We start from the raw sequence: 21,613 nt of genomic DNA on the forward strand, positions 1-21,613 counted from the left end.
CCAAACTGCATGTCATAATTCTACCATTAGAAAGATATAGATTAATAGATTCATAGACTATTACTAGGCTAACGACAGAAGGGGCCTTTCTAAGCCTAGTCAAGTTTTCCCAAAAGATTAATGATGTCTTGCATCCAAACAGGAAATTGAGGGCCAGGCATTTATAAGTTCTCTCTGTCCATAAGGGACATGGGTACTAGGCCCAGCGTAAATTTCCTATTCCTCATCCACTGGTCTAGGTTGTGCGTAAACTGGGTAATGGATGAACTCAGCTTCACATGGATGGGAAGCCTGTTACACAGGAAAGGCAGTCTCCTGGATACATCTGTCTCTCCAGCATGTTCTGTTAAAGTCACAGACAAAATTCAGGTCCCTAGACCTTGTATTTCTGGTACTTTTTGACTTATAAAAATGCAGGAGATTCATAAATGTGAGGTTTGCGGATGCCTTGTACGCCAAGTGTAGATCACCCCTCACCAATCTATAGGACACTGTGTAGAGGGAAAGGGCTTTAAGGCACTCTACATAAGACAGGTTTTGTTACGCCTTGTATTCTTTTTGTAAGGAACCTTTGAGGTTGCTCTAGTTGCTGCATAGAGCATTGTTCTCTTTGAATGGTCTGATAAGGGTGCGGTATAGTGGGATAATGACCTCTTTGGACCTAGATGCCATGCTCTTACTTGTAAGTTAAGCAACATAAAAGCACTTCCTCACCACTGTGGCCACAAGGTGGTCAAAGGTAAGGCTACTGTCTACACGCGTACTCAGCTCCCTGACCACTGGATCGACTCTTAGGGGTGTACTATCAACACTGCAATTAGCTGGGATGGTAGATTTCCGAAAGGGTACAATTATGCATTTCTTAGCATTGAGTACAAGATCATAGCTTTGGCACCATTTATTAGTCAGAGACAGACTTTCTTGAAGAATGCTAGTCTGCAGGGTAGTTGACAATAACCCCCAGCTTGCAAAATAGTCAGCAATAAACCTTCAGCATTTGCTTCAATTTCAGAGAGAAACAGATGCCAAAAAGAAGCAAGCCCAATACAGAGCCCTGGGGGACTCTGCTACTGACTGGCCTCTTGGTGGAGGAGGACTCACCTATTTTGACTTCCTGGGTCTCATCACCCACTAGACAGCCAGCTGGCTCACTGATAAAAGGGTTTATACCTAAATTAGTTAGCTTGACTATAATGCCCAAGTTGGGTATTGTATCAAAAGCTTTGGCCAGGTCGAGGTATGCTGTGTGCACAGTCTTACCTTTCATCCAATGCGTTGGTTACCCTCTTAAAAAAAAAACAAAAAAAACCCCACCAGATTTAATAGGCATAACCCTCCTTTAACAAAGCTGAACTGTGATGGGTGTAGCATTTGCAGGTTACCCATGTCCTCGATTATCACATCCATGATGATTCTTTCCATACCCTTACTTATGAGGCTGGTAACACTTATGGGACTGTAGTTACCCGGATCAATGGTTGGACCTCCTCTGTGGAGGGGAATCACTTGCTATCTTCCATTCCTTGGGCACAAACCTGACTGACGGCTCCAGTTGAAAAGTGGACCACAGAGGTGATGTTTCACGCTATTTATTAAACATTCTGGGATGTCATCGGGGCCCACCGGTGCAGTGATTTTGGTCTTGGAAAGTGCATTAATGATCTGTTCTCTAGTAATGGTTGGGGAGAATTGTGGTATGTGGCATTCCCTTCGGACTATCGGAGGGAGAAATTTGAGCTGAAACTGTCAGCCAAAAGGCTGGCAATGGCCTTCAGTTCAATGTGTGTGATGTGACAATAAGTTCTGCACATTGCTGTGTACTTCCTCTGAAGTTACGGACAAAGCTGCAGAAAGCTTTGCGGCTGTCCTTTGCCCGAGACACTATTTATTCTTCAAATTTAGCCTTTAAAGTATTAATTAACCCTCTTAGCTGCCTGTTTAGATTTGTCAGGGGGGGGAGCTTTTAGTATGTACGGTTTTGCTCCTCCTATGCTTGGACAAGACTTTTTTTCTTTTGTTGTATAACAGATTGACAGTTCCACCAGGGTGGCTTGTCTTTTAAGTCTGTCTTGTTCTTAACATGAGTGGGCACACCTCGGTCCACACAGCTATCAATGTGGCTGTACAGAGACTTTGTCAATAACTCAGTATATTCTATGGTGCTTACTGGGTTTAGGGGTGTTTGGAATTTAGCCAAGTTATTGCTTAGTAAAGATGTTAGCTTTGGAATAGTTCCTAAAGGTTTTTAGTTTTGCTGTCGCACCCGGAATTTAATTTCTATTTAACGTAATACTGTCTTATGGTAAGATCTAATGAGTGAAGATATTATGTTGGATGAGGATCACTGCCCCCCACCCCCCCATGTCTCGTAAGCACAAGGTCATGGATGTTTGTACCCCTGGTAGGATAATGAGCTGTTTCAGGATGTTGGTATTAATAACGTTTATGAATTGCTGGGCTTGTGCATTAGAAGTTGTGTAAGATTCCCAATCTACAGAGGGGTAGTTGAGATCCCCCAGGAATATTGTAATGGATTGAATGGTGAGGGAATCTAGTACATTGAGATAGGCAGTATAGCTTTCCTACACGTTGCAAGGATATGGTACAGCACCCAGTTTATGGTGAGCTGCACATGTACGAGTTCCAGTGGGTCACTAGGTCATACAACTTTAACTAGTCTAGATGTGAGATTAGTCTTAATACTGACCGATACTCCTCCACCTTTAGTTCCCTCCTGTGCAGTAGCTGGTCTAAAGGTGTGAAAGGCATTATAACCTTGCATTGCTGGGGTACTCTAAGCAACTTTAAACCATGTCTCTGTTACTACACAGATGTCTACACTCTCCAAGGACAAAAAAGGCTTGTCTCTCCAAGGACAAAAAAGGCTTGTAGGGAGTAGAATTTCTTGTTAAAGATTTCTAGCATTGAGCAGCACCACCTTCAGATATTTCTTCATAGGTTAAGTTGGTAGACTTATCAGTTTGGCATTGCCTAAAAGAAGGCACTATGGGGGTTGAAAAGGTCTTTGCCAATATCTGAAAGTCTAAAGGGATAAGTGCAAACCATCTCTGGCAAAGCAGCGTTCTCTGTCAACCATGTCCACCCGGGCTGTCAAACATTGTATCCTCCTGGATTGACACCAGAAGCTAAGCAAATTGTTAAAATCAATCATTTCCTCTTGGTAACATGGCATCACCCTTGGAGAAGGTAGTATGCTGCCAGTGCTAGGCTAATACCTGCCTGAGATACAAATCAGCGAGCTCGATCATGACTCACTTTATATAGTCAAGGGAGGTACGTTTCAGGTCATTAACACCCACATGGACTATGACAGAGTCATAATGGTAGCTGTGGTTCAATGGCCTGAGTGCCTGTGCGACTTGATGGATCTTAGCCCTAGAAAGGCAGCTAACTGCGACTCTCGCCTTATTCAGTCTGGTGAGGGGGACATTGACGCGCCTCATTATAGAAATCACCAATGACCAGGAAATTTGGTTGTGTGCTGGTTTGCCTTAAGGGCTTAGCAGTGGGGCACTAGATACAATGTTACTATGTGAAGCTGTGGGTGGTGTTTTAACGGAGTATTTATGTGATGGCCGAGGACCCTTTCTTTGTACTGAGCAGGTGGTCTTAGTATTTTAGGAAGGTTACCTCCAAGTGCCTCAGCATAAGCAGTTTTATGTGTAGTGTCTTTACCCTGTGTAGTAGGCATGATGCAAATGTCACTAACAACCTCTATAGGATTAACTGTGGTTGTATGAGAGTGAGTTTTACCCCCAGCGTTAAAGTGTATTTACGCCTCTCTCATACACTGTTTTATTAAGAATAATTGGGTTGTCAGTGTACATGAAACAATTGCTACAATACCTCCAAATACCCATCTCAACCAGACTGGCCAAAGGGAAAGTCAGGAAATGCATGCCCATGGCCATTGATCTACTAAGGAGGATTGAGAAAAACTGGAATATTGAACAACTCAATAAGACAAGCAACTTGATGAGCAACGCTCAGCTATGAGCAAACTAAATGCTCTAGTAGTTAAAATATAAATAAATAAATAAATAAATATCTGTCTAGACAGTAATGCCACAAGAGTACAGGCAACAACAAAAAATATCTGTTTAGACAGTAATGCCACAAGAGTGCAAACAGACCGAACAACAGACACAATAAGCCTTCATCAGCAATTCCCAGCTCCGAAGGATGAAGGCTATCCTATCCTCCCACAAGAGTGTAGACCACAAACCTTCCGAATGTAAAATAGGCTCCTTTGACTTCCTTTGGTTATTCCATAAGCACATCTTCCAAAGAATTGTTGCCAAGGAATATGAACACTCATTAGCTGTTGTACACATGGCTAATGACATATTAGTATGAGGTCAGATCTGAAGTATAGCTAATGAATAAATAAAGACTGCACAACTTCAAGCTTAACGAGCAAATATAAAATCAAGATATATGGGTCCTATTTTAATGTCAGTGGGTCTACATCTGAGCCAAAAAAATATTCATCCCAACAACAGTGCAAATACAAAGGGCTTAAGAGAAGCAGTTATTACACGGGTTTTAAAATTATGTAACACACTGCAAAGTCTGTACTGAATAACTCTGAAATAACCATACTTTTAAGAAACCCGACAGACCAAAATATAGCTTGGGAAAGGCTCTACTAAATGAAACATTTTTTTTTTTAAATGTACACATCTCCCAACTTTAGATACTATGACGTAAATGACTGTGTTGCAAATTGGTACCAATCAGAATGGTAACATACTTGGGATCTTATAGAGAAGAGAGCAGCTACCTGCAAGTCAAGAGGATTCATAAATTCACAAAAACAGATGTGGTGAGATGGAAAAAGAACTACTAGCAGTAATGCAAGGATGTGAGAAAGTTCATTAATATATTTATGATGAAGTTATTTGGCTGGAAACAGACCACAAAACCTTCAAAGCATGTTCAGAAAGTACTTGTACAAGGCACCTAACACAGCAAAAGTACACTACTTAATCTAAAGTAGTACGATTTAAAGTGAGAAGCAGAAGAGCAAAATAATTAATGCAACAGATATGATGAAAAGTTGTTTACCAGAGAAGCAAGGGCAGTTGCAAGAAAACAGATTGCAGATTTTTGGGTAACCACAGTTACCAATGACTAAAAGAATTTCAGAGATGTATATGACAATGACTTAGAAAAGCAACTACTGAAAGATATCACAATGAAAGGCTGACCTAACCAAAACTCATCAGTACGGGGAAAAATCAGATTTATTTTTTAATGAAGAAATGAGCAGTGATTACAGCTTAATTTTCACAGCTGACAAAACAATAGTTCACAATCAATTGAAAAAATACATATTTGACAGGATGTAGGAGTATATATGTGAACTGTACAGTGCACAGAAAGATGAGTTGCAAACAGAACAATGTAGATGTGCCCTCTGTAAAGCATATCATAACAGCAATCCGAACAAAGATTTGATACTATGTCAATACCATATCTTCCTTGCAGCTGCCACAGCAGATTTGCTCCAGTTCACAGAGGATGTGCATCTCCTGTGTGTGGATTATTACACCAAGTTTCCTGAAAAACAAAACTGACAGCAACTGCATGTTTGATTAGAACCTTACAGTGTAGGATACTGTTCTCATATCTGATAATACTCCATAATATATAAGTTGTAAATTTCAAATATCATATCCAGTCCACACTATCTGCAATACAATGGACAAGTGGAGAGAACCGAAGAGTGAAGAATCTCAGAAGAAAAAGATATTAAAAATTGAGGGCTAATCTACTGCAGGAATTCAATCTCACACAAGCTGTACTATTAATGTGCAGAAAGTTGAAAAGCAGGTTATGTACTTCAGCTACATTACGAATACAAAAGTATCAACATAAAATAAAGGAAATGCCAAAACAAAATTAGCAGAGCCAGAAATACCACTACGATATGAAATGCAGAAAAATGACAAAACACAGCGGCCATGATGAAGTGGCAAGGAATCAGAGATGCCTCTGCCAGCCCTGCTACAAGAAAATAGATCTTGAAGATGTGCCTCCAAATGAAGCTGCAGTATAACAAGAACCCTCCAAAATTAAGTTCCAGTGTGCAGTACAAGTTAAAAGACCACTAAATTACGTTTTCCACAGTTAAAATTGATTCCAAAAACTGAAAACTCAAAGAAAAAAATATTTTTCATTGTAACAAAAATTAGTTTTTTGTTTTCATGCCTGTGACATGCTTAAAATAGTATTAAGCATATCTTTAAAAACAGTAAAACAAAAATCTTGCCATCCTATAAATACACACTACAGACATATATAAATAGACACGTATATACATTTTTTCCACAAAAAGGGGATGTTATACATGAATATACACATTTACTGCTAATGAGCTAGCTGCAGTGAATAACAAGACCATGTGGTACACAAAAGTTGTACAGAATTTGCATAGAATACAGGCATCATGGAGGTTAGATAGCATTTCCTGTCTCTATCTGCTATTTATCAAGCCTTCTGACATGATGGGTGGGGACAGGATGGCTTCAAGAAGGAATTTCTCAATTCTTCTCATTTCCCAAGTGATCCCATAATTATTTATGAGGACATATAAGCGTGTGTGTGTGCGCGTGTGTGTGTGTGTCTGAGAGAGAGAGTCCGAGAGAGAGATTTAAAAAAATTATTCTTTTTGTATAAAAAAATTTGACCAACTGACATTCATTCAAATGGAAGAACTCTACCACATGTAACATCTTAGAAGTGAGGAAAAAAAAGGATTCACAATGCAATGGATCTAGAAGAATAACTGCTAAAATAAGGCTGGTAATATTACCAAAGTTATCTGAGAACGGCTAGTTCCCTAGTGCTTAGTGATAAAATCTTGCCTATGTCACAGATGACCTAGCAATGATTAGGGGAAAGAAAGGCAACTCTGTCTACTGCAAGCCTAACAGACCTAGCAAAAACTAAGTTGTCTTTAGGCAGTGTAATGGATGATGGAGTTATACTAAGGGACACTGGAACAATACACATGGCTGCAAGGATTAGAAGTACAAGTAACCTGAGAAAATGCCTCTTGAAATTAAACAAAACACTGCACTGAAAAAAACAGCAGTAACAGTAATAGCAAAACTGTGGGGAAGTTCAAATGAGTATGACACATATGTAGGGGAATTCTAGCATCAATAAGAAAAGCTAGATTTGAAGATCTATACTTTGGATGTAAGCATGGAAAATGTAAAGTACAGTTTTGTACCTACCATAAATGTAGATGTCCGATAGGTATGCATCTGCAGTCATCACATATGGGTTGTCCTGCCTCAGGCAGCCCTTCGGTCGGCCGGATTCCAAAGTCTGGGTCCGGCGTCGGCTGATGTCGCCCTTTCCCCGACGTCAGAGCGTCTGGGGTATAAAAGCGTCAGCCGACGCCATCTTCCTCAGTTTTTCTTGCCCCAGATGCCAGGTGCCCTCTAAGGAAGGCTAAATTTGGAGAAATGCAATCAAAATACAAACATGCACAATAATACATGTATATATAAAAACAAATACACCATAACAGATTCCCCCAGCTAGCTATTAGAGGGGTAAGTACCCAAGAATACCACAGAGGGGAAAGAGGGTGGGTAAACCTGACTGCAGATGCATACCTATCGGACATCTACATTTATGGTAGGTACAAAACTGTACATGTCCTTCAAGGATGCATCTGCAGTCATCACATATGGGTAGAATACCATAGCCAATCTGGGTGTGGAGGAACTAAGGAAAGGATGGTGTAGCTAAGATACCCTGCAGGACAGCCGTAGCAAAGCCTGCTCTGGATCTGGAATATAAAGGTAAATTGTAATGCTTGGCAAATGTACGCACGGAGCTCCATGTGGCAGCTTCTAAAATGTCTTTGGTAGCCACCCCTCTTAAGAAGGCTGTGGAGGTGGCTGTGGCTCTCGTGGAATGAGGTCTAATGTAAGTTGGTACAGTCTTTCCATGAAAGGAGTAGCAAAAGCGAATGCAATTTCCTATCCATTTTGAAATTGTCTGTTTGGAAATTGCTTTTCCTTGAGTACCAGGTGCATATGCTACCAACAGCTGGTCAGCTTTTCTGAAACCTTTTGTTCTGTCCAAGTAGTAGCACAACTGTCTGTGAATGTCCAGGGTGTGCAGAAGTTTCTCCCCTTTGTTTTGTGGATTTGGGAAGAAGGTAGGCAAGTGAATGGCTTGGTTTAATGAAACCCTGGATACCACCTTTGGCATAAATGTAGGATTAGTTCTCAATGAAACTCTGTCCTGATGAAAAATAATGAATGGCTGTACTGCCATCAGGGCCTGCAATTCCGAAACCTCTTCTTGCTGAGGTTATGGCCAGAAGGAAGGCAGTCTTCCATGAAAGGTACAGTCTTCCATGAAAGGTACTGTAGATCTGCAGATGCTGCTGGTTCAAAAAGAGGCAGCGTTAGTTTTTCCAACATGAAGTTAAGGTCCCAAGCAGGTAGAGGTGGTTTCCGAGGAGGTTTGATGTTTTTGATTCCTCTTAGAAACTGTCTTAGGAGAGGATGAGAGAAGACAGGTGGATCAGTATTGTACTCTGCTGAAATTGCTGAAGCATGAATTTTAATAGAAGAGTAAGACAGACCATCATTGTGGAATATTTCTGCCAAATATTCCAGGATATGTGCCATGTTCATCACTGTCGCACCTAGGCCCTTTGTGGTGTTCCAAATGAGAAATCTTTTCCATTTTGCTGAATATGCCTTTCTTGTTGAAGGGCGGCGAGCTTCCATAATAATATCCTTCACTCTCTGGGATAGCTTATCCTGAGGAGGAGTCAAGGTATTCTCCAGGCTGTTAGTTGCAAGGTTTTCAGGTTGGAATGTAGAGTTTTTTATCTGTGCTGTGTCAGTGGAATGTAGAGTTTTTTATCTGTGCTGTGTCAGTAGAAGTGGCCATAGAGGAAGAGGCCATGGTTTCGTATGTGACATGCTCCTTAGCAGTGGGTACCAGTGCTGTCTTGGCCAGTCCGGAGCTATCAGAATTACTTTTGGCTGCTCTGTCCTGATCTTCAGTAACACCTTGGTCATTAATGGGATAGGTGGAAATGCATACACTGTTAGATTTCTCCAGCTGAAGGAGAGGGCGTCCACTTTCCACGCTTGTGGGTGGTATGTCCTTGAGCAGAATTTCTTCAGTTGATGATTGTGTGGGGATGCAAATAGGTCTATGTCCGGCCTCCCCCAAGATTGTGTTATCTGTAGGAAGATGTCTGGGTGCAGCATCCATTCGTGCGCATCGATGACATTTCTGCTTAAGCTGTCCGCCAGTGTATAGTCTTTCCCTGGCACAAACTGAGCTTGCAGCTGTATATTGAGTTTCAAGGAAAGATTCCATAGTTTCATTGCCAGTCTGCAAAGAGGGTAGGAATGGGTACCCCCTTGCTTGTTTATGTACCACATAACTGTGGTGTTGTCTGTCCTCATTAGTAGGTGGCCTTGTTGCAGAAAGAGTTTGAAGGCCTCGATTGCATGTATCACTGCTAGCATTTCTTTTTGATTTATGTGCATGCGTAGCTCCTTTTGTGACCAATGTCCTTGAATACCTCTGCCCTCCATGTGTGCTCCCCAACCTAGGTCTGAAGCATCCGTTGTAATAGTTTGGGAGGTTTTTGGCTTTGTGAAGGGCAACCCCCTGTTGGACTGGCTGGCCTGAGCCCACCACAGAAATTCCTTTTGAAGGCATGGAATGAGTGGGATTAAAACTTCTAAACTGTGACTGTGCCGAGTCCATAAACTCCTTAGGTACCACTGTAGCTTCCTCATATGTAGCCTTGCTTGTGGGATCAAAAGAATACAGGATGCCATGTAACCCAGGGCCTGCAGGATTTTCCTTGCAGTCAGCTGGGTTTGACTTGTCAGATTCTTGAAGTAATCCGGTAGTTGTCTTTGTTTTTCTTCTGTGAGATAAGCCATTTGGGTGGTTGTATCTAGATCTGCACCCAAAAAGGTTATTCTTTGGGATGGAACAAGTCTTGATTTGTGCATGTTGACTGTATATCCCAAGGCCTGCAGAAGACTGATGGCATAATTTAAGTCCTTTACCAAAGTAGGCAGTCGTCCAGATATGGGTATATCTGAATCCCCTGAAGTCTGCAGTATGCTATTACTGATGCCAGGCATTTCGTGAATACTCTGGGCGCAGTAGATAAGCCAAAGGGCAATGCTGAGAATTGATAATGCTCTGACCCTGCAAGAAATCTGAGGTGTCTTCTGCAACTTTGTCTGATAGGGACATGCAGGTATGCCTCCTTGAGGTCTAGAGTCACCAGCCAACACCCCTTGCCCAGCATGGGAAGGAGTTGCTGTAGAGTCAGCATTTTGAATTTTGGCACAATGAGATAAGCATTCAGTGCAGACAAGTCGAGAATAGGTCTCCATTGATTTTCTTTTCTTGGAACAAGGAATAGTCTGGAGTAAAATCCTTGGCCTTGTTCTGAAAGAGGAACTTTTTCTATGGCTTTCATTTGTAGTAAGCTTGAGATTTGTTTCAAAGCCTCTGCCCTTTGATTTGGTGGTAGACCGGGCATGCCTTTTCTTTTTGGAAATGTGTGGAAATGGAACCTGTATCCGTTGTCTATTATTTGCAGTGTCCATTTGTCTTTTGTAATGCTGTGCCAATTTTTTGAGAATAAAGAAAGCTTTCCGCCCAAAGGTGCTTCTAATTGAGCCCTGGTTGGCGGAGTCAAAGCAAAGTCATTGAGTTTGTCCTTGTGCAGCAGTTGCAGGTCCTGCACTACCTGTCTGGTTTGGAGGTTGCCATTGACGGCCTCTGTAGGAGCCCCTAGCTTGCCCTCTACCTCTGGCACGCCTGTTTCTTCCTCTCTGAAATCTGTCTGTGTCCGGAAAGGACCAATTCTTGGAAGGCCAATTTCTGCTGAATCTTGGTGGCTGGACTTGAAGAAAATCCTTAACTGTTTGTACAGATTTTGCCTTTTCCTCAAATTTCTTTAGGACCTCTTGAGCAGTGGAACAAAATAACTTTTGCTTTTCCAGTGGAGCATCCAAAAGCTTAGCTTTAACATGGTCTGGCAGAGACTGTTCCTTCAGCCAAGCATGCCTACGTATGACTACACCTGTCATTGCTGACCTACATGAAGCTTCCAATGCATCATAACCACACTGCAAGAAATGGTTGCTAACCTGCTGGGAATTATGTACCAGATCCTGAAGGGATTTGCGATCAAGGGGTTCAGTAGAAGACAGTTTCTTATGCATTTCTTCTAACAAATACTCTTGGAACTGTATCATATGAAATTGACAATTTAATGCCCTCATGGAAAGAGTGGCAGAAGTATATACTTTTTTACCCCATCTCTAAAGCCCTGGACTCCTTTGCAGAGGGAGTGGGTTTAGTAGTAACAGCTGCAACCCCTTTAGGGCCCTGGGAAATAGTTTCAGGATCAGCAGAGTGGGCCTTGTAAAGAAAATTATGAGAGTCCGGGACCCTGTAATACCTTATCGGGTTTAACAGGAGCCGGAGGCAGAATGTCAGGGGTCATACTAGAGTCAGAGTACACATCATCAATGACATTTAAAACAGGAGGAATAGCCAGAGGTCTATGCTGAGGTAAATGAAGGAAAGTTCTTAGTCTTTTTCTGGAATCAGAATATTCCTGGCCCTGCCATCTGAAATGCTCTCTCATAGAGTGAAGGGTCTCCCCAAAGGAAAGCTCTTCAGGAGGGGAGGCTGAGGGGATAGATTCCTCTGCATCCGAATCCTCGTAGGCCGAAAAAGCCTCATCCTGGTAGTCCGAGTGATCCGAGCCATCAGAGGCCTCCTCTGAGGAGAGGGGATCAGGGGGATCTACCCTGGGCCTTTTGTCTAGAGGAGGTTGGGAGCCCCTGTCCGGATGGGGCTGAGAGCCCCTGATTAAAGAGATAAGGTCCTCTGCCAAGGTTAGGATCTGGGAACTAGAAGAGGGTCCCTGAGGAATAACCCTGGGAGGCATGGCTTTAGTGTGCTTAGCAGCTTTAGCCCTGGTGAAGGCCTTAATGGACATGGATGCAGGAGGCCTGGCTGCACCACATGCTGGTGTAGCTTTGTCTAGTGGTATGGTGTCGGAAGCTTCCAAAACACCAGTCTCTGAAGGCAATTCCATAACCGACTCGGCGGGAGCCTCAGGGGCCGAGGCTGTCGGTTGTACTGTTTCAGGGTTCGGAAGTTCCAAGGACTCGGTATCAGCCGAGACTGAGACACTCGCGGTAGGCCTAGCCGCGGTTTCAGCCGAAACCGCGGGCCGCGTGTCGGTCCTTGTCTTTCCGTTTCTTAGTTAAATGTGAAGTCGGGGTCTCCGACGGCATTTTATAAGAAAAACTAGCCCCAAAAAACTCCTCTGCGAACTCCGACCGACGTCTAAGAGTGCGTCGGTTGAAGGAAGCACAGGATGAACAGGCCGAGACGTCGTGGTCTGGGCCTAAGCAGGGGAGGCAGTAAGAGTGGAAATCCTTATGAGGTATTTGTTTCCCACAAGTTAAACAATTATTAACTTTATCTGACATCGGCTGAGGCAAGAAAGAGTCCCCAATGGGGTACTTAGCTTTTGAAGTCTTCGGTTAGCTGAATTACAGGAGCCGGCCGACCGGCACTTGCGAACTGTTTCTGCTTCGGGCACCACGCGGCAAGATAGACTGAGGAAGATGGCGTCGGCTGACGCTTTTATACCCCAGACGCTCTGACGTCGGGGAAAGGGCGACATCAGCCGACGCCGGACCCAGACTTTGGAATCCAGCCGACTGAAGGGCTGCCTGAGGCAGGACAACCCATATGTGATGACTGCAGATGCATCCTTGAAGGACATCATTGCAACAACCTTGCTGGAGTGCAACTAAACCACATGGAGTTATACGTCACTGAAAGAGAGGGAAGTTAAACTGCAAATAGTAACCTGTCATATTTCATTGTTAAAAATGATAAAACCACAAAAATAAATTACTGAAGACATAAAAAGACTCCATCTTCATCATCAACTTAAATGCAAAGTTTTGTTAGTTCTTGTAACCATAGCTTGCAATGCGATTATTCTCACAAAGCAATGCAGCAACTTTTTCTCTCCCTGAATTCTGTGAAAGCCACAATTTCCTACTGAAACACAATTGTATATCAAACCACAGCAATGCAGTCATCAACCAGCAAGTGTTGATCATACATCCATTAACACTCACCTCATGTAGATTGAGCTCTTTTACCTTCTGTTTCAGAATCACCTGGCATAGAAAGACAGGTCAGGTTTTAATCACTCAGACAAAGAAAAAAAATTGCACTTTTGATCATTTTAAAATTCTTAACCAAGAAGCTTCCATCAAAGGCGCATCAGTGCATCACATTTCTTATTTCCCTTGCTTCATACTACTATAATCCACATCACCATTATCACAGATCTGCACAGTACAGCATGTCTAGTACTACATATAAAACAATAGTAGTGGGCATTTGCCATAATGACAGATTTGTAAGGTTAGTCTTTAGTAACATGCAGGGTTTGGACTACAGGCATTAAGACTGCTCAGCATATGAAACCTTCTCAGGCAGTCTTTCGATGCTCTCTATTGTGTAACATGCGACCACCTCTGTCCAGTTACAACATTACAGGAAAACTTGAGATCCTCATCAGAGAAAGAAAAATGGCAAAAGACAAATGTAAGAAGGTGGGACATGGACATGAGGAATGTTACTGAAAACAGATGATCTTACAGGTATTTCATTATGGCAAGTGCCCCTAATTTCACTTAATTTCTGATAAGAGGAGGCTCTTCTTTAGTAACCTCTGTGACAAGAGTCCCTACTTAATTCTCCTGGAGGCTGCTCTCAAGAGAAAATGAGTCTAATAAAGGTAGCACTGAAAACAGACCTGGACTAGAAGGTGATGGCCAGTTTTAGTACCTCTCTGCTGAATATGCAGAAATGTACACCAGCATGCAAATAGCTGAACAGATGCAGCTGTACCCCGTAGGAACAAATTCAAGGCAAACGTCAGAAACAAATCCACATGGTAGAACCATAATATCAACAAGTTTTATAATAAAATGAAAAGAATTTTGACCAAAAGTAAGACGACTTAGAATGTTAAGAGCCCTTGTCACTGAATTATACAAACTCAGAAGCTTATTAAAATTCGCAAAATTCAAGTTTAAGGCTAAAATAGCTACTCAAGCCAAAGATGATCAAACGGCATTAAGTTATACTTGTAATCTCAAAAGCATAATGCAGCAATGTGCTGAGCTAACTGCGAATGACATTACCTACACTGAGGCTGAAGATATAGCGAACCTACTGGCCAATAAATTTAGATCCAACTCTGCCCTCTCTTTTCTCCATCTGTCCCTCAAGATACACCTGAAACTGGATTGTTTCCAGCAATCACACAAGAAAAAGTCCCCAAAGTACTATAAAAAGCTAAAAATACTTATCGATGGGTTCTGATAATACCCCTGGACACATCTTAAATGGCATGACTCACAACTTAACCACACCCCTAACATTGCTCAATCTCAGCCTCCATACAGGTTTTGTACCAAGCAAATATTAAACAGAAACAGCAATTTCCCTGCATAAGGGAGGACATTTCACAGATCCAGGCAATTACAAACCCATAAATCTGACCAGCCACATATGCAAAGCCATGGACAGACTTATCATGGAACTAATCATTCAGGACATAGGGAACCTCCAAACACAGGATCTGACTCAGTTTGGATTTATCAACGGGAAGTCATGCTTATACAAACTGGAGGATTTTTTTTTCTGAAAAAGGTCACCAAAGTAATGGATGAAGGCAAAAACACCACACGTTGCATACCCTAACCTGGCCAAAGCTTTGACAACTCCCCACTCAGACATACAGAGGTTTATTCTCAGTTTACTTAGATTTTTTTACTGTCACCCACTAGATTGCCAAGTGGCTCACAGATAGGAAGCAGGAAATCAAAACTGGGAAAGTTACCTCCACAAAGAGGCCAGTCATCAGTTGAGTCCCCCAGGACTCTGTCTGGGACCCCTCTTATTTGGCATCTACTTTTCTGAAGTTAAAGCCAATACCAAAGGGTTGTGGCTGACTAAGTTTGCAGATGACTGCAAGCTAGGAACAGTCATTGAATCCTCACATGACTTAGCCATCCTCCAAGAAGGTTTTTATCAAATAAATAATTGGTGCCAAAAATCATAGACAAACTAAATGCCAAAGAACATATAATTGTATCTTTTTTGGTAAGTCATCTACCCCAGGGAAATACCATATTGACAATACTCCCCTAAGAGCTGACCTAGTTGTTCGGGATTTGGGAACTTATATTGACAGTGACCTAAGTTTTGACTAACGTGTCCTCTGTTGTACGAAAGTCATTCTATATAGCAAAGCTTAAAAACAAAGGGATTGTGTTTAGATGTAGGGATACAACTGTCCCCCCCCCCTCCACTCAGCTCTCATTAGGCCAGTCACTCAATATAATACCCCCCCTCCCTTTAGCAAACATCTGTCCAGAAATATACAACTGGAATGAAGGGGGTTTCCACACTGAAAGGATACAAGGTCTATATATGTTCTACATGCACTGACTCAAAGCCTTGTCACTATACTCGGTATACCCTAACAAGTACCTATGTCTGGCATACAAAGCACCCTCCAACCCAATATTGATGGATTTACTGCATATCAGCAAGTCCAGTGGCATCAGAAATACTTCGTCTAGGGATGCAAACTTCTTCTGTAACATCAACAGAACAGTTTGGAGGGACAGGTATATTTTGCAGAGAACACTACTGCTCTGGAACAGATTCCCAATCTATACTAAACAAAGTTCATCTCTGTCCATATTTAAGCACAACTCAGCTCTATTGATGGGGAAGCAGAAGATTTCCCTCAGGACTGCCCCCTATACTACAAACGGACACAGGCAGCTCCTAAATGTGTTATCTCATGCATGGGTCTCCTCAAATTATCTATGGTATGATCCCAGTTATTCTCATTAGGGGTAATATATAGTTATCGACCATGGGATGGGCAAGGACAATCTCTAACCAAATGGGATAGGTTAATTTGTGCACAAAAAGGAAAATTGGCTAGGCTTAAAATAGCCCACAAGGGCTGTCAGCACAGTACTTACCCTTGAACACAAAGAGCTGACTGTCTTTCCTCTGTGACTTGGTTCTATCTACAGAGAATCTAAGCCATCTAAGAGGAACCATACAGTGAGAAGCAGGGACTTGCTTTGCTTAGAATCTTGAGCAGCTAGAAGAATAAAAGTTTAGTTTGCCAGTTTCTTGTTCACACATGCACCACAACATTAACAACAACAAACACCCTGAACTACCAGGCAATCTCTACAAAGAAGAGGGTCTTCCAAAACAAGAATTTCAGCTCAAATGAAGGTGCAGACTTGGGAGGTTGTTAGATTTTTATGTAGAAAGCAAACACACGACTGTGGGATTGGGCTTGTTAGTGGGGTTCTGAGTAGGAAGGTCCCTCACAAGAATGCAATGACAACTCTTCAAAGAATACAAAGCCTTGTCTAATGTTAAATTTAAGACATGGTTGCAAACTAGACTCTGATGGGAGAATTAACAGGCCAGAAATTACTGACAAACAGTGCAGAAGATAGAAAACAGGGTCAGAAAAGGGTCCAAACCTCTATGAGTGATCCTAAAAGAAAACCAAGTCCACTTCTAGTACGTTTTTCTGTGTAGACAGCCTTGGGGCAAACCAAACGAAAGGGACAACTCTTTCTTGGAAAATAAATAAAGGTCCTGAATATGAATGGAATGTCAGCATCAGAGCAGTCAGCTTTTGACCATGTATGTCTGTGTAAGACTAACTCAAAGGGTGAGACATCAACATCTGAAAGACAAGGGTCTTAGCATGCACTAGAGCCTGCTTCATCCAGAAGGAAGCAAGAGGAATAATCAGTGTAGTTTGGTCTTCAGAATGAACCGTATCAGCAGAGAAAATTAGATAAAAGTATAGAGAAGGCCATTTGGTCATGGGTGAGCTAAGGTGTCCTTCATCCGATTTGAACAGGAACTTGGGACATTTAGAAATGGCTGGGGAGGCAAAGGCACTGCACACTGGGAAGCCACAATAATAAGAAAATGTTCTTGGCTACTGTGGGAATGAGTTACCAATGAGTAAGGAAAGAGTGGCTTAGCTTGTCCTTTTGTGAAGTGGACTCTACTGGAACATGTGTGCTGTTGAAAGTAAACTCCTTAAATGGACTACACACTGTCGCACCTGCATGGTCTTGTGGTAAGGAGAAAACTAAGTTCCCTTTTGTCAGCAGATGTACAAGACTACCACCATGCTGTCAAACTATGTGGAAAGAAAAGAAGTTATGTACTTACCATAACGTTCCATCTCAGTAATTAGATTCATTTGTCATCAATCTGTGGGGTTCGGATCCAGACCGAATCCGAGACAGCAGTTTCACCAGCATCAGATCCAAGCTCCTCCCATTGCCCATAATACCACTGCATCTCCTTCCTTCCCTCAGATCGAGTTTGCCACCTAACACATGAGCCCGACTGACAATAACTGACCCACAAGTAAAAGCAAGAGGGCCGAAAGGGTAACATCTCTTGGTTACTCAGGCAAAAGAACCCAATAACAAGGCCAGGGGGAAAGAGGGAGGGGATGGTTGATGACAAATGAAGTCTAACTACTCAGATGGAATGTTATGGTAAGTACATAACTTCTTTATCTGAAGTAGCTAGACTTCATTTGTCACCAACCTGTAGGACAGAGTCCCCAGCTACCATAACCTTGGGAGGCCCTCATGGAAGGATGTTTTGGAGCACAGCGGAGCCAAAGGATGCTCTCCCTCTGGAAACATGTCAAATTTATAATGAGAAATGAAAGTATGAGATGAGGATCAAGTAGCCACCGAACAAATATTGTCCAAGGATACTCTGGACCAAAAAGCAGCTCATGGAAGGATGCTCTCCCTTTGGAAACAATGCCCAATTTATAAAGAGAAATGAAAGTATGAGATGAGTACCAAGTAGTCGCTGAACAAATATCGTCCAAGGATACTCTGGGTCCAAAAAGCAGCTGAAGTAGCCATGGACCTGGTAGAATGGGCATGAACCCTCCCTGGAATAGGCATACTTTTATCGTTGTAAACCTGCAGAATGCAAAGGGAAAGCCACTTGACAATTATCACCTTGGAAACTGGTTTGTCTAGAAAAGGTCTATTGAAGGACACAAACAATTGGTCAGACTTGCGAAAGGGCTTAGACCTGTGTAAGTAGAAGCGTAACTGCCTATGTACATCTAACAAATGTAGTTTATATTTCCCCTTGTTCTGAAAATTTGGAAAAAAGACAGGCAGACTGATTGACTGATTAATATTTGACTCTGAAGCCACTTTAGGCAAAAAAGAAGAATTAGTCCGAAGTAAAATCCTGTCTTTATGAAAAACCATATAAGGGGGTTTTAACAGATAATGCTTGAAGTTATGACACTCTCATCGCCAAGGTGATAGCCACTAGGAAAGTTGTTTTCCAAGACAAAAATTTCAAGTCCACAGAGGCAGCCAGCTCGATGGGTGGAGCAATTAACGGCTGTAGAACTAAGGTAAGATCCGAGGAGGAGGAGTGGGTCCTTCACCGGAGGCCATAAAAGAAAAGTCCCTTTAATGAAGGTTTTGCAAAGTCTGGAAGAAGCCAAAGACCCCCATGTTTTCGCCTACATGGAAATTAGAAATGGCAGCCAGTTGAACTTTCACCGTAGAACAGCTGGCATCCTGCTGGAAAAGGTGTGTTAAAAATTCAAGAACCGCTGGCACTGGAGCTGTAAAGGGATCTAGATCCCTCTGAGAAGCCCAGATCAAAAAACGCTTCCATTTACTACGGGAAACTCTTCTGGTAGATGACTTATGGTCTGCCACCAGAATAGACTTAAAGGGGGAAGAAAGTCCCCGAAGGGTGTGAAATAAGATCCGAAGAAACCAAAAAAAAAACTCCAAACCAATGAATACCAAAATCCAGACCAAAGGAGAAAAGCGAACCAGTTCAACTGTAGCTCACTTTGCTTACCTGGTAAAAAACAGATCAGACTTGCTGATGTTTCCAACTTAAATTCAGACTCTGAAATTAAGTTGGAAACATCAGCAAGTCTGATCTGGTTGTTAACCAGGTAAGCAAAGTGAGCTACAGTTGAAATGGTTCGCTCTTCTCCTTTGCTCTGGATTTTGGTATTCATTGGTGTGAAATAAGATCCAGAATCGGATACAAGATCCAAGGAGGAACTACCAGATGATAACACAGACAGGGAAACCAGATCTGGCGAGGCCAAAATGGGGCAATGAGGATGACTCTGCTCCCCAACAAACAAGGCTTCTGTAAAAACTTTGTCATGAGGGGTAACGGGTGATATACATAAAGAAGACCGGGAGGCCAAGCATGGACTAGAGTGCCTCTGGGGGATGCCCCCTGAGGGAGGATCAGAGCTAAGAACTCGCTGCACTTTGGAAGGAGATGCGAAGAGATCGCAGCAAGGCCGACCCCACTCGAGGAAGATCTGCTCTGCTACATAAGGATTCAGCGACCACTCATAAGGCATTAGGATAGTTCTTCTCAATTTGTCCGTTAGTATGTTGGACTGACCCGGAATGTGCATTGCTATTAGAAAACGGTTGGTGGAGATCGCTCATTCCCACACTCTCATGGCGGGGGTTAGGATCTGGTTCCTCCCTGTTTGTTAATGTACCAGACCACTGACATGTCTGTCTGAATCACAACAGTACCCAGAGGAAGAAAGGTATGAAGGGCCTGCAACGCTAACAAGACTGCCCTCAAAACCAGAACATTGATATGCAGATTGGTCTAGTTTAGGGACCACATGCCTTGGACCGTTCTGTCCAAGCAATGACCCCCCCACCCTAGTTGGGAGGCATCCGTGGTCACCGTGGCTTGGGGAGGGGCAACAACAAAGGACCGTCCCTCTACTATCTCCGGAGAGTGGAGCCACCAGAGAAGGGACTTCTTCCACGCCTCGCTTATGCAAATCGGATGAGTCAAAGGTTGATCCAATAAGGACCACTGGACCACCAACATCCACTGCAGAACCTGCATTTGAAGACAAGCACAAGGAAGAAGACAGGGGCTGCCATGGATCCTAGGGCTCAAAGTACAGTTGTGTACACTTACCATAAATGTAGACGTTTGAGTATATTCAGTGTTGCAGTCATTACATTTGGGTAATCTGCTGGCAGGTTGCCCTCAGTCGGTCTGAATAAAGTCTTGGAACCTGCGTCGGTTGCTATCTCCTCTTCCATGATGTCAGGTCGTCAGGGATATAAAACATGCAACCGACGCCATTTTATTCAGTTTTTCATTTTATATAAAAATAAACAGCAATATACGTAAATGCACTTTTAGCAACATAAACTTTACTTCATTTAATACACTCTAACATCTACATTTATGGTAAGTGTACACAACTGTACTATGTTCTTCATGTTTCACTGTTGCAGTCATTACATTTGGGTCGAATCCCAAAGCTATGGATGGGAGGATGGAACTAAATAGCATTAGGAGCAGCTATAAGGCCCTGCAGAACTGCAGTGGCAAAGCCTGCCCTGGATTTGGAGAAGAGAGGCAAATGATAATGCTTTGTGAAGGTATGAACAGAGCTCCAAGTACCAGCTTCAAGAATGTCTTTGTTTGGAACTCCTCTGAGAAAGGCTGCTGAGGTAGAGGCAGCCCTGGTGGAATGTGACCAGATTCCCTTGGGCACAGGTTTACCATGGTGCAAGTAGCAGAAACGAATGCAGTGGCTTATCCACTTAGAAATAGTCTGCTTTGATATAGCCTTCCCCTCTGATCCTGAAGCAAATGCCACCAGTAGTTGCTCAGGCTTTCTTAGAGATTTGATCCTGTTTAAGTAGAATCTTAGTTGTCTGTGTAGTCCAATGAATGCAGAATCCGCTCCCACTTGTTCTGCGGATTTGGGTAAAATGTTGACAGATGAACACTAGATACCACCTTAGGCATAAAGGAATGATTGGTCCTGAGGGACACACACCCTGTCCGGGTAAAATGTAATAAAAGGCTCCACAGCCATGAGAGCCTGTAGTTCTGAAACCCTTCTTGCTGAAGTGACTGCCAAGAGGAAAGCTGTTTTCCAAGATAACAATTTTATATCTGCAGTAGCTGCTGGTTCAAAAGGAGGCAGGGTGAGCTTTTCCAGCACAAAATTGAGGTCCCATGCATGAATTGGTGATCTTCTGGGAGGCCTTAAATTTTTCGCCCCTCTAAGATACTGTTTTAACAGAGGATGAGAAAAGAGAGGAGGCTCTGTGTTGTAATGAGCCGAGATAGCAGAGGCATGGATTTTTATTGAAGAAAAAGATAAGCCTTTGTCAAGCATCTCAGTGAAGTATTGCAAAATCTGAGGGATAGTTGGTTTTGCTGTGTCCGTTCCTTGTGCTTGGTCCCAAGCACAGAATCTCTTCCATTTATCAGCATAAGATTTTCTAGTACTAGGCCTTCTGGCTTCCAAAATGACATCCATCACAGATTTACTGAGAGGTGTTGTTTGAATAATTAAATGATCAGCCATGCTGCAAGGTTC

The 21,613-nt window shown here is 42.6% G+C and overlaps 1 protein-coding gene across 1 annotated transcript in view; it reads right to left on the reverse strand.

Annotated features, from left to right (window-relative positions):
- Nucleotides 1-21,613, reverse strand: part of RNF24 (ring finger protein 24) — a 669,287-nt gene that overhangs the window by 216,693 nt on the left and 430,981 nt on the right. Inside the window, exon 4 of the mRNA XM_044062004.1 lies at nt 13,215-13,256. Within this exon, the coding sequence (XP_043917939.1) occupies nt 13,215-13,256 (42 nt within the window). The remainder of the gene's footprint in view (nt 1-13,214; nt 13,257-21,613) is intronic.

The sequence above is a fragment of the Protopterus annectens genome, chromosome 2.part1 (assembly GCF_019279795.1).
Source record: "Protopterus annectens isolate FY-2018-M chromosome 2.part1, PAN1.0, whole genome shotgun sequence".
Taxonomy (NCBI): domain Eukaryota; kingdom Metazoa; phylum Chordata; order Ceratodontiformes; family Protopteridae; genus Protopterus; species Protopterus annectens.